This window comes from Lepidothrix coronata, unplaced genomic scaffold (genome assembly GCF_001604755.1).
Source record: "Lepidothrix coronata isolate B3197 unplaced genomic scaffold, Lepidothrix_coronata-1.0 Scaffold136, whole genome shotgun sequence".
Taxonomy (NCBI): Eukaryota; Metazoa; Chordata; class Aves; order Passeriformes; family Pipridae; genus Lepidothrix; species Lepidothrix coronata.
The window spans coordinates 1,327,606-1,341,249 of record NW_016690316.1 but is presented as its reverse complement, the minus strand read 5'-3'; the positions used below and the strand labels follow the sequence as shown (position 1 = coordinate 1,341,249).

Sequence of the window (13,644 nt, the reverse complement as noted above, 5' to 3'; positions counted from 1 at the left end):
TGCCCAAGAAAATGCCAGAGAGTACTTTGTTCTCTCTGTTGAGGGAGATTGGTCTCTTAATCTGTCTGTGCATATTGAAAACATTATTCCTTGACAAACACTATACCAATGCTTATACCACCCATTCCAATGATCATTTCCAACAGCAATGTTATGCTGTATTTTAAACCTTAGGTGATCTACGCAACTGCACTTTTCTACCCAGGACGAACATTCAATTGCAAAATTCAACATAAACGGTCTTTCATCCCTGTTTGAATAAAAACTGATCACATAAAAGGCATCTCTTAGAGATTCTAGTCACAAAGTAGTGGTTTTACAGTCAGCATATGACTGTAGCCAACTGTTCTCAGAGGCTCAGAGGAAGGAGAATGTCTGAATTTCCTCCTTTTCACACTGTCTTACTTCTATCTCACTTCTACTCAAGGCCAGCCACATTTTGTAGATACATTATTCCTGAGATGAGTTCAAGGAAAGCCACTTTCACTGAATTGCCACTGTCATCAAAAAAACTGAAACTGAAGGACCAAATACTACAACAGTACAAGCACCCTGTGTTTTAAAAAAGCTATGAGAAAAACAGGTTGTACGTAAGATTAATACCTGTAAGATTCCACAAAAATCGTTTTCTGGATTTTTGTGGCAAAACTTGTGTATCTGCAAAACATACACACGTAATTGTTTTTTTACTTATGCTTGTTATTATCAATTACTATTTGATTCCTAATGATAAATTTAAGCAGACAGCTCAGTAAAATAACTACATTTTTTACTAAAAATTATTTTCACAATAAAATAGTTGTCTTTGAAATCACATACCTAGCTCCACTCCTACTATAATGGCCTCTGTATAAGCATCTCTTCCTTTACAGTTATTTTAGGCTACAGTATAATTGCCAACACATCAAATGCATTAAGGTCATTAACTTCTTCCAGATGAAATCAAAGGTAATAATCCCACAAATTTCAACAGGAGCTGGATTTGTTGTGAAAACCTATGGCACTCTAGATTAACAGCAACACTTAATCCAAAGTCAAGACATGGATCTTAGCTATGAATGCTATCCCAAGAAAACAATAAAACAAAACTAGGAAGACAAGCCAATTTTACAGGAGAGTAATACCAAATATTTGGGAAGAAGGTTGAACAGGTCAGATAAATCAGGAAAAAAAAAGTCCAAAAATGTAATGCCCACTCCTCAATGTATTACCTTAAAGTCATTCTTCTTATATAATACTTTATGTCTTCGCACTGTAAGCATTATTGCAAAGGATCCAGGTGTCATTAAAAATGGGTTTAAAACATTTTAAAAGCCAATGCACAGAAGCATTTGATCCAAAACTATTACTTACTCTGAGCTGTCTCTCATCAGGGTTACTTGTGTGCAATATGTCCATACAGCATAAAACCAGCAGTAAAACTACTCAGTAACAAACCCTGACAGTATAAATCCACTCTTCTAGTGCCTCTGAAAGCCAGGAAACAAGTGACCAAATAAAAGCTTTCAAAGAAAAGTACTGACTGCAACTTATACTGACACTTGAGTAACACAAAGAGAACTACCCTACAAAAATTAACTTCTGAAGTTTCACTGACTTCAGGCAGACCCACAAAGTTATTCCCATAGCAGTCATTAGAGATGCTGGTCAGTGAGAAAGGATCCAAAAAAAAAACAGATCAGAAGTCCCTCTTCTAGACTCACCTCAAACAACTAGTAAGCCCAGATATGAAACAATGTGTGACCATTCCCCTGCATCTCCTTCCTCAGACCTGAAAGCTGTAATTTCAGTGTGCAGTTATTTCTCCTTGAGAATGTTATTATAATAAATTAAGATTCTGAAGTGATGTTTACCAGAAACAGAATCTTAATGAAGTCATCAAAGTGGAGGCAGAGGCCTGTTTATGAGCACCAGAGGCTTTAATAATTACTTACCACTGCTCTTAACAATGCAATGGGAGTGCATTGTTAGCCAGCTAGCTTTTTCACACAACATTGCATAGCAGTAGTATATCCCATTTGTCTTTATTTGATACACATATATGTAGAAAGACCTTTTCAGTAATGATACTGTATGTCCTACAGACCAAATATGGGGCATTTTCTTCATAGTTTTCTGCAAATATGATTTGCACCACTTTTGTCACTCTTTCAACTCTGCTACACAATGTCTATTTTAGTGCTCCTGCTACAAATCCAGATGGCTGCAGATGTGCAGCTGGCAACACTATGTTGTCTGACCCTGTTTAGGAGTTTACACAATGCAGTGCTTGAATTAAGAGGAAGTCCCAAGTGCCCTCATTAGCACAGCAGCCAATGAGCTGAAACAGGAGCAGCAAGAGTGGGAAATTTTAGCAAAAATTTCCTAGTACAGGAAATGCCTGCAAGACAGAGAGGAGATTGTATACTTTGCTGTGAAGACAGCAGAGCATAAAAACAGCCCTTTAAGGCATGCACTGGTATTCTGAAAACTAATTGCAAAGTCTACTGGCCAAAGTAAGCCCTGCTACTCTTCTTCACTATGTCACTGTATCTCCTTCCACTTATATAGTAGTGCAAAATGCTTTACCTTAACAAGGATCACCTCCTTTGCATAGATCTGTAAAATATTAGTAAAATGTTGCTGCTTTATCAAAAATCTTGGAAAAAAGTTCAAGTGGTGAGAGAAGTATTTTAAGGATGAATGTTTATCTGAAAATTTTTGATCTTGTGAAGCTTTGACACTGTCTTCAAGGCAGACTTTATAAGAGCTGGCTTTTGGTCTTCTCTGTGAAGACAATAAAGGGGTACTAGATAAAATACATATTTGTTATGTAAATGTACGAGCATGTATTTTTAAATCAATGTTGGATGCAATCTCTCATTATTCGAGCAACTTAAATTACTAGAAAAAAAATTCAAAGTATGCTGCCTTGAGAGGTGCTTGCACAGATCTGGTGATACGATAATAATTTAAGCATCCTGATGTAATGAACTAATTCTTTCAGGCATTACTTTTTTTGCCATCAGCATTCAAAGTTAAAGGTACACCTAAACTAACTATGGATACAAGTCAACCAGGTAAATATGACTATTCTTCTGGCAGCACGTGCGCACACTTGCATATGTAAATAAGTTTATTTTTTTAAAGAAATAGTCTCCGCTTTACGATTTCCTTCTAATTCTAACCACACAGCAATCACAGTCAATTCATAAGCAAAAGAAATAACAAGTAAAACTGCAATATTAACTATGAAAATAAATGTGGTTCCATAAAAAGATTCTAGTAGCACCACACACTCACATGTAGTATTCCACCTCGGGAAAGCCTTGTGATTTCAAGTAGCACGGAAGCGTGCGATTAAACTCCATCAATACCAAGATAATTAATTAACAATGAGTATGTATCTAGCTCCTGTATAATTCTTTTCATGCACAAATCTTCTAATGCTTTACAGAGAAGCCTAATTTCACAACTACCACTTGACAGCTAGGCAGTAAAGGCTAGATGTCCCTCCTGCTTGAGTGGTCAGATCCCCTTATCAAGGCAAAGCCTGATAGAGCTCACAACCCAGCTCTGTACATTCATTCTGCCAGCTGCAGACGTCCCCAAAACACTCACATGCCCCAAGGTCAGTCTGCCTACAAACCTCATCTGCCTTTGCTAAATGCTCTGGAAAGAGTCCCCGTGACTGACTGAAGTGCTGACTTCAGTCAAGCGTGAGCACTTGGCAAAGGGGACCATCCCAACAGCCGGACTGTCCTCACACCATCAAACTGAATGTGCTTGTGGACTACAGTATAATGCAGCATAAGCTCCCTTTTGCTCCCTCGGGCCTCTTGGATGCTCAGACTCATATCTGTGCAGTTTGAATGCATGATGGCAGCAGCCTCAAGCCTGGTCTCATGGCAAAGCCCTGATACACCCCAAGAGGTCCAAGGACACTCCTCGCAGGAACAGGAGAGGCAGAAATTGAACAGTGAAAAGGCTCTGGACATCAAGCTCAATCTATGTTAAGTATGATCAAAGTACTATTAAGTAGGTGCTGAAGCTCAGGCACATCCACACATTGGTCTGCGTAGAGATGAATTTATGAACAGACTTGCACCTGGGGAGGTCAGACATCAGCAGGAGCTGTTTGACCATATGAGGTCCCCACTTGTCAACAGAGCCCCGTCACAGACAGGCTGTGCACCCACTGTGCAAAATACTAAAAAGTAACATATATTGGTCTAACTCTTAATTAAAGCAGGTCAAGCTCAAATATTTCACCTCATGCTCCCCACAGGCTCCAAGTTGCATGTCATTGGTTACTGCAGCTCAGCTGACCCATGACTAAGAAATCTTTAAGCAGAATTAATTCAGTCATGTCTGAGCCCTAAATTGCTACAGACAGGTCACAGAAATCCTTATTACTAACCAAAATAACTAGACTAGGAAGCTGAGTTCCACTTACTGATTCTAATATTTAATACTTGATTTATAATGAGGTAAACTATACATTGATCAAAGAAATCCTCATACTATTGTTCAGAATTTGACTGATAAAAAAACAAAATTTATGACTGATCCTTTTTAGAGACAGCATGACCCTACCAACCTAAAACAACAGGTGTTTCAAAATGCTACATAGAGAAAGAAAAAATAAAATGAGAATAGCAGAATACTGTTGAGCTGAAATGCTCTTCATAGCTGCTTTTTCCCTTAATTATTATTTAGAAAACTAAAAACTCTGAATGCCTTCATACATTCTCTTTAACCCTACACGGCTGAGAAGGAAGAAGTAATACCAGCAGAAAAGGAAAAATACTACTTGTAGAGAAAAAAGCCCTTAAAACATAGCTATACTGCATTTATATAATTAGCTGTACATCAAGAAGTATATAGGTTTAATTAAATTCTCATTTAATATACAAAGTATAATAATTTAGACAGAGGATATCTATGATACAATTATACAATACACACAGAATTACAGGTAACTGTATGTTGTCCAGAACGATAAGCAGAAGTGGAATCTACAACCTACTGAGTTTTCATCCAGTATAACCAGAAGGGTTTTTATGGTGCCTCATACCCCAGGAAATGGCAGCCAGAATTAAGAATCAATTTTGAAGCTGAACAATTTGTTACATTAATAGCGGATTTTAAAAAGTCTTAATATATACAATAATTTTTCTATTGCTTATTTCTTAGTGCTTTACATTGAAAATTAATATATTCTGACCCACAGGTAAACAGAAGTTATCTTAGTAAAGCCAGGTTGCCCATCAGAGGTAGCAAGTGTTAGAACTTTTGCTTTCCTAGTCATTCTTTGACCACCTTGTCAGTACTATATGTGAATACAAAGGACTATGTTTTCAACAGATAATTCTTATTAAAATAGCATGTCACATGTACATGCTTTTTGAGCGCCAGAGATATGGCATATCCACTTTAGCTGGACTTTTTATTTGCAATCTATGAGGTTACCACAACTCCTCTAAATAAAAACCATTCGTGATGAAAGCTGGGCCGTCACGCACTTCTATGAGATGCTGCAAGAGCATATAAAGCTTTTTAAACATTACACTGCTTTTAAGGCTGAAAAAACAGATAAAGCTACTTACAATTCTACTTTGGCTGTCATTTATTATGTATCATATGGACACCCATTCCTCAATCTTGCAGGATGTACAATGAGCAAGAACTGTTTAGCTGAAAAACTGATTATTACTTCAAGGCTGCTATTTTAGATTACAAACAACGCATACAAATTCCTTCATCGGACAGGATTAGTTGGATTATAAATTTCTCACTTAAACGTAAGTACATCCTTCGTAGGACAAACAGGCATTCAGCTGTTGCAAACAGAACCCTGTCTGCCTTGTTCACATCTGCTTGCCACTTTACTTCCAGGGAGCCCATCAAAGGATGAAGCATATGGCCTCAATCTTGTTAGTGTTTGTAAATCGCATGCATACTAAGCACAGCAGAAATATACTCAATTGGAAGTACAAACATAACTTCTGCAGGCGCTGCTCACGCAACCCATCACACCACAAGAAGAAGATGGACAGATAAAGAAAATTCCTAAGAAAATCCACAATGGTTCTGAGTTTTTAATTGTTTCTCCTGGTTACAGCTCTGTTGGATTAGTGGTTTTATGCTGAGATAAAACCAGCATCAGATTATCAAATCATGTATTTGTCTTACGATGTGTCCCAACAGGCCAATACCAACATCTGGTACACAAAGTTACTGCAGACCTTAATAGTGCAATTTATTTTTTTATTCTTAAGTAAAGTTGCAAAGCAATTATCCATTCACAAAGGAAGAGCATGACATAAATTATCCCTTTGTTTTAAACATCTCCTGCGTTCCCCCACTTCAGAAAAGGGTAATTCCCCCTTTCAAAAAAGTGTTTTTCTCAAGTCCCTAGCATTTGCAAATTAAAAAAAAAAAAAAAGAAAAAGCTGCTAGTTTTATGTATCTTCCCCACAACCACCTGAGAACAGAAGAAGAAAACTATCAAGGAAAGTAGTTGCAGCTGTGCATACAGGTTGAAACAGAAGTATGATGACACAGACCAGATGGGCCCTTACAAGAACAATCTGACCACAGAGCAATCAAATTATTCTGGCAATTCCTTACTCATGTAAAGTTTTAACAGCTGACAAATGTATCAGCAAGAAAAAGGCACACAAAGCTAAAAATCTTTAGCTAATCAAAGATAATAATTGCAGTATTATTGAAATAGGTTATATATCAAGAAGCTAAAGAGTGTCTCACACAAATAAAACCATTTCCATTTGACTTCAGAGGCTGCTTAGTCTACCCAATTCATATTTCTCTGGGTGTAAAACTGTAATCTTCTGTTGTATCAGCATTATCATATCAAAAGCACCAGGAGATGTTCAAATACTGCAGCTACCTAGCACAAAAAAATTCACCGTTTCCAGAAAAGAACGCTAGGATAGACTGTACACCTTGCTGGGCGATTCCTCCAACTTGCTCTAGAAGTTGTAAAGATGAAAACTTGACTACCTTGCTACATACACTTAGGATTTTTTGCCCTGTAACACAAAGCTGCTGGCAACTGCTCATCCTTGCATTATTTATCAAGCTTCCTTGATTTGTTTCTGGCAGAAACGACAAAATACTTTTAGTCTCCTTCAGGATGCACAGAGGCCACTTCTCCTTCAAGTAGCAGACCAGGAGAAAAGTCTATTCGATTCATGGAACCATAGAATGGCCTTGGTTGGAAGGGACCATTAAAGATCATCTAGTTCCTACCCCTTGCAACTAGGTTGCTCAAAGCCTGGTTGCTCATCCAACCTGGCCTTGAACAATTCCAGGGATGGGGCATTCACAGAGTCTCTGGGTAACCTGTTCCACTGTCTCACCACCCTCATAGAAAAGAATTTCTTCCTAATGCCTAATCTAAATCTACCTCCTTTCATTTAAAGCCATTCTTCCCCTATTCTATCACCACATGCCCTTGTAAAAAGTCCCTTTTCAGCTCTTCTCGGCTCTTTGTGTACTGGAAGGGGCTATAAGGTCTCCCCAGGGTCTTCTCTTCTCCAGCCTGAACAAGTCCAGCTCTCTCAGCCTGTCTTCATAGCAGAGGCATTCCAGCCCTCTGATCTTCTTTGTGACCCTCCTCTGGAATAACTCCAGCAAGTCCATGTTATTCCTATGTTGGGGAGCCAAGAGCTGGATGCAGTACTCCAGATGGGAGTCTCACAAAAGTGGAATGCCCCCGTGCTTTCGTTTCTTTCCAAACTATCAAAGTGTCCATAGAAGCAGAAGCGACTTGGTATCAACCATGAAGTAGAAAAATAGTCAGCCTAAAACAGGTTGAAGAAACATTTGTGAAGATACTGGTTTTTTTGTGACTAAGGGGAGGAATAAAGAAACATCTCAGACAGGTAACACTATTTTGATGTCCCTGAAGTGGATCACAATCTAGAACCCATTTTCATGTACAGCACTAAGTTATATACTAGTAGAACAGTTTCAGTGAACTACAGGTTAACTAAAAGCTTCTCCGTCAAGAGCATTTTGAGAATTCAGCCTGATAAAATCTGATTAGTCCCTCATGCCACAGCACACAGAATCACAGATCTGAGAAGGAAAATAGAGACCAGTAGGTTCAGAAAGAAAGACTGAGAAGGGAGCATGCCCAATCACATCAGCTAGATCTGTGTGCTGGAATCAAGTGGTGCATCTCCTTCAGATATTCAACTACTCTTGAGCTATGTGGACGTGGAAGTATTAAAAGATCAGCAAAGACATTGAAGAAGAAAGGAAACTTATGAAGTCTGTGCTGATCCTTCAAAAAGCAGCTTCTCTTTTTCAATTTTCACAGAATGATCTTGTTTTTCTTAAGCATCAGGGTACAATAAATTTGATACAAAACCAGTGAAATTGCATCTCACTTTACAGTCTTTTTTTGCCAGGATTCAAAATTTCTTCTTCAAAAGAATGGAAAAAGTTACTAATTAAAGCTAAGCTGAAGGCAGAATGCCTGATTTTTGGCACATCCCAAACAAGGAAAGGATGTAAATCTAAAGATTCCTCCAGTCTACTAAAAAAAAAGAGAATACAATAGTTAACATCTAAATGGCAGATATTTTTTCAGTGATAACATTAAAAGGATTATCCTAAAACAAATTACTCTTAATTGGTTTACAGAGAAAAATATGAATATGGTAGGAATTCACTGAGGCAAACAGAAGTGCATATTTTATGAATAAGTACTGCGGTCATCCATTTGTTACTTCAAAATAAAAAACAAACAACATTTGCATAACAAAACTGTTTACATATCTTAATGAAAATGTGTCATTATCTCCTCCTGGCTTTTATATGACAGTCAGCATACGTCTTAGGTCAAATATATTGAGTTTTATACCATCTATTGCTTCAACAGCTTTGATATTTTAAGTAATCCACATTAGCATGCAGAATCAACAAGAATCCTTGAGTGCAGTTATTAGTATTTTAAAGAGGTCAAAATTATGCAGATCTACCAGAAAGAAATAATGCAGAACTGATCACTCTATTGATTCTGAAAACATGAGACACTAGCCTCACCATTCTACAAATCAATTCTGCTGGAAGCTAAAGGATTAGACTGACGTGTATTTCCCAAGTTACATCTGTCAGAAGTTTAAAAAAGCAACCAGCCCACTGAGCAAGAACTGGCACTTTGGGAAATGGCTTAAATAGCATTGAGCTCTCAGCTAGCAGTTTTATGCTTATTACATATTCGAATAGACTCAAGAGTCTATTTCTTGTCACCTCCACATTTGACTTAAAGATAAAAATTAGGGGGGAAAAAAAGGAAAAAAGAAAAAAACAAACCTTGTATTGCAAATTTCTCAGTATACCAGAGATTTCAGGATATTACTGCTATGGACAGTAAAAGCACGGGAGCACAGTACTGTTTCAACCCTAAGTAACAAAGACAAACAGGAGGAAGGGAGGAGGGGAGCCCACAGGGGCACTGCCTCTGCCCAAGTCTCATCCTTCCCTCCTAGAATCTCAGACTTACGGCTTTTCCATTCTTCTGATTGCAATTTCCACCTCAGCCACATTTTACTGATAGTGTGCCTAACGCTCCTTATGCAAACACATCTACTCAAGGCATTACTTTGCTTGTGCGTAAAAGTATGACTTAGGAGACCTTCAACAAATAAAAGTCTTACATCAGACTGGGCCATATACTTTATGTTAAACTGCAGTTGTTTTCAGACTTTTTTTAAAAAACAAATCCAATCTTCTGGGCCCTCAAAATTCTCCAGTGGAAGAACTCAAAAACTACAGATTTGACAGATAAGAAACGGTGCATACATCCTTTAGAGATAACCCACACAAAACCAACCTTCTACTGTATCCTGCTTTATTTCATGAAACCTACAGAAAAGCTAGTCCAACTGCCCGACCAATTCAGGGCTGACCAAACGCTTGGTAAATACATTGTAATTACTTGACCAAAGGCTGTAGATATACACACCCAGTAAGCACCAAGTGCAGAGTACGAAACCTCCTTCCTTCAGGCAGTTTCCCCTTCCTATGCCAGAGCACTTGCAAGCCAAGCACTGCAGTAGAGCTAGCAGTCTGCTTCTGCCTTAGGACTACATTTTCCCAGATCAGACTCCTGAGCACCTGTGCCTTGACAGCCAGCTGCATCCGTCCTTGGATAGCATGGGGGCAGATGGGAACGGGGAAGCAGATGGACTCAGGCATGGCAGCAATGCTGTACTAAGGCTGCACAAATGCATTAGCAGGAAGTAGCACTTTGAAGACTAACCTCAAAGTTCCCATGATTAGCGCAGGGCTCACAATACATCCTTGTCAAAGGACACAGCTTGATATTCACAGCTCAGCATATGCATGTTGCTGCCCTGTGACCAGACACTCAGCTCAACCTCATGGCTTGACACTGAGATCTGCTACAGCATCTCTGATGTAACACTGGAGTTTTGGATGAGCAGCCATGTGACAGCCTCACAGCCCCAGGAGACCCACTGCTGATGAGCTGCTTATCAAGACAGATCCAGCTACTGGTGCTTTACTTTTCCACTTTTCTAATAGCAGGCATGTGGAAAGAGGAAAGTCACTGGGAAAACTCCTCTGACTTTTGAGCAACTTCATTAAAACTCCATGCAATGAAGCCATTAATTGAGTCACTTTAAGAGAACCAGGCTTACCTTGAAGCACTCTATGGCTCCAATTCACAAGTCCCATGCCTCAAAAAAACTCGGCTGCTGCAAACACCAAGGTAAAGACTTTGTTGCTCTATCTCAAAACTCCAGAAACAGCAAAAATGATTTTTTTAAAAACTCATAAATCATAGTATTTAGTATGCTATATTTGAGGACAATAACGATTTTGAAAAAGAATAGTACAATTGCATTTGTAGAAATCCATTTTCTTCACTGGTCTACATTTTTATCCTTACAGACAGAAATTTAGCTTTGTTAAATGATTCATTTTTATATTTCATTTACAGAAAAAGACTACAGAACACGTATGTACAAACTGTCATAGACGAGAAACAAATTAAATAGAAGGCAATGTAATTAATCTCTGAAATCTTGGGAAGAAATTTCAACCACAGCTGAAAACATACAAGTTTCTTTGGTGAAGAAATACTACCTTCACCACTTCTTTCAATGAAAAGAACAAACAAAGACAATGTGCATATTCTGCACAACTGAAAAAGTGTCATCCCGTGTAAACACTAAAATCCAGGAGGGTTGCCCAAGGCAAATCAGAACAGAATTCTGTCCAAAGACTGAAAAATGTTGCCTTCATTTAATAAAATTAATTATTAGACTTAATGCTGTTGAAGTCATGAAATTCCCAGGAGCTGAATTCTCCATGTAATATAATTAAATAAAAATATTTTTTAAAAAGTGCAACACGGGCACCTAGAATGTGGTTTTCCATGCCCTGACATCCCAAAGCATGTCATTTGCCCAAAAGACTGGTGACTGGGAAAGGAAGCACAGTTAAGTATCATTAAATACTATTATTAGCTTTTTAGCAAGGCTAATTATAAGACTGCCAACCCAAAATGTCATGGTGATTTCTCATCTAATCATCTAGCACCTAGGAAATGAATGGAAACTATCAATCCATTTTTCTGACACATATTAGGAAAAACTGATGCTCAACATAAATCTGACATAATTTTTATAACTTCCCGAGCCAAACAAAGGAAATAGAATTAAAAGCAAAACAAACATCACAGGCCAACAAAAGGAAAACATCACCAACAACCAGTAAAAAATCTCTTCCCTTTCAAATCTCAACAGCATTTGGGGGTTCAAAAGAGCAAACAAACAAGAAAATAAAATGGTAAAGTACTTGACAGTAAAATCAAAAGAACAACAAAACCAAAAGACTACATGACCTGTTTTGCCAAATGATGAGGTTCAATCCCTAGCAAAAAAACCCCAACCAAACAAAAAAACTGAACAAAGTCTCAAATACTAAGGCTGATCCTCTAAAAGGTTTTATGTTGGATACCATCTGAGACCTCATGGTGCTACAATGCAGAAATTGTGTCTGGGATTACCATAGCATCACCATGATGAAGCTTTTTATCTTCCTAGGTTTTTCATATTTTCCTGAAAATATAATCTGTGAAACAAATAATTACTATCTTAAAGAGCCTCTTCTTATTGTATTTTTTTATTATTCTAATGCTTATAGTTGATCAAAATAAACTCTTTACAAGGACTTTATGTGTAACTATGCATGCACCTGGTGAGTCTATATATGATCCACCTCCAATGGTTAAATATTCCCCTCTCACTCTTTGCTCCACAGTATGGTCAGGGATCACTAAATAATGCTAATGCCCTCCTTATCTGACAACACAACGATACCCACAACAACTTGAACGGAAGACATATCACTGATTTTCCCTTTTAGCTGTTTTCAAAAAAAAAGAAAATGCAAAGAAAAATCAATGAAATAAATCTCTTTTTAGACACACCTGTTTAGAACTGATTGATAGAAGATCACGTTCAATTAGAGACACATAGGTTTCGTATGCACACACATCAGTAACTGTGACATATGGAGACAACCAAATCAAGTATAACTGCTCCCTGTTCCTTGCATATATCAGTTACTTTCAAAAACCAAAACTGACAGAGGGTTTTTCTCATTAGTACCGGATGACACATCAGTAAGCGGTTGCTGACAAGCGAGTTTCCCCCAGGTTGCCCACACACCTGCAACCGACAGGCGTTTCGAAAAATAATAGATTATTTTTACCAAAAGGAGTCGCACGGGGCTGGTAATAGAAGCACTAGCAGTTACATAAACCGGAGCTAAAAATAAACTTCAGGGGCGCGGGTGGGCAGCGGTGGGGCAGGGGCTGGAGCAGGGGGCGCTGCCCACCGGGGCCCGCGGGACCGCAGCCCCGGGAGCGCGGAGGGTCCCCGCCCGCCGGGCACACCCCGCCGGCGGCGCCGCTCCGGCCGGACCCGCGGCCCGCCCTGGCCCGGTCCGGTCCAGCCCAACAAGTCGCCAGAGTGGAGGCGCGGGCGGCCCCTGCTTACCACCAGCACGGGCACTCCTGCGGTCAGCGAGTAGAGCAGCACCGGCGGCACGGCGCTGCGGTCCTCCGGGCCCGGGTAGGGCTTTCGGTACGCGCCCTCGTAGCAGAAGAAGCCTTGCACGTTGACGGTGAAGGTGTCTGTGTATTCGAAGTAATAAGCCAGCATCACGGTCCCTGCCATGATCACCATCTGGAAGTAAAGCATGCTGGTGAGCGGAGGGGGCACTCGCATGTACGTGGGCTCCGGCGGCCGCGGCAGCCCCGCTCCCCGGCGGCGCGCTCCGCCCGCTCCCCGCCGGCATCCACCGCGGGCGGGGGCGGCTCAGCGGCGGCCGGGAGCGCGGTCGGCCCGGCGGGGAGCGCGGCCAGGGCAGGGCAGGCGGGGCCCGGCCGCCGCTCCGGCACCGGCTCCAGCGCGGCCGCGGCTCGTGCGGGGGGCGGGCGGAGCGCGGCGGCGACGGGGGGCGGCTCCGCCCCGCCCCGCCCGCGGAGCGGCAGCCGCGCCGGACCCGGACCCGGCGGGGAGGAGCGGGCCGGGGGGGATCAATCTGGGAGTTCCCCGGCCCCGGGACGGCTCTGCCGTGATTAGCAAGAGAACCCCT

At 40.4% G+C, this 13,644-nt stretch overlaps 1 protein-coding gene across 2 annotated transcripts in view; it reads right to left on the bottom strand.

The window, feature by feature from the left end:
* The window catches only part of PLPPR5 (phospholipid phosphatase related 5), a 44,265-nt gene extending 30,956 nt beyond the window's left edge, over window positions 1-13,309 (bottom strand). For both annotated transcript variants that reach the window (XM_017827212.1, XM_017827213.1), the window contains exon 1: window positions 13,044-13,309. In XM_017827212.1, the coding sequence (XP_017682701.1) occupies window positions 13,044-13,274 (231 nt within the window). In that variant the 5' untranslated portion in view covers window positions 13,275-13,309. The remainder of the gene's footprint in view (window positions 1-13,043) is intronic.
* Between the last annotated feature and the right edge of the window lie 335 nt (window positions 13,310-13,644).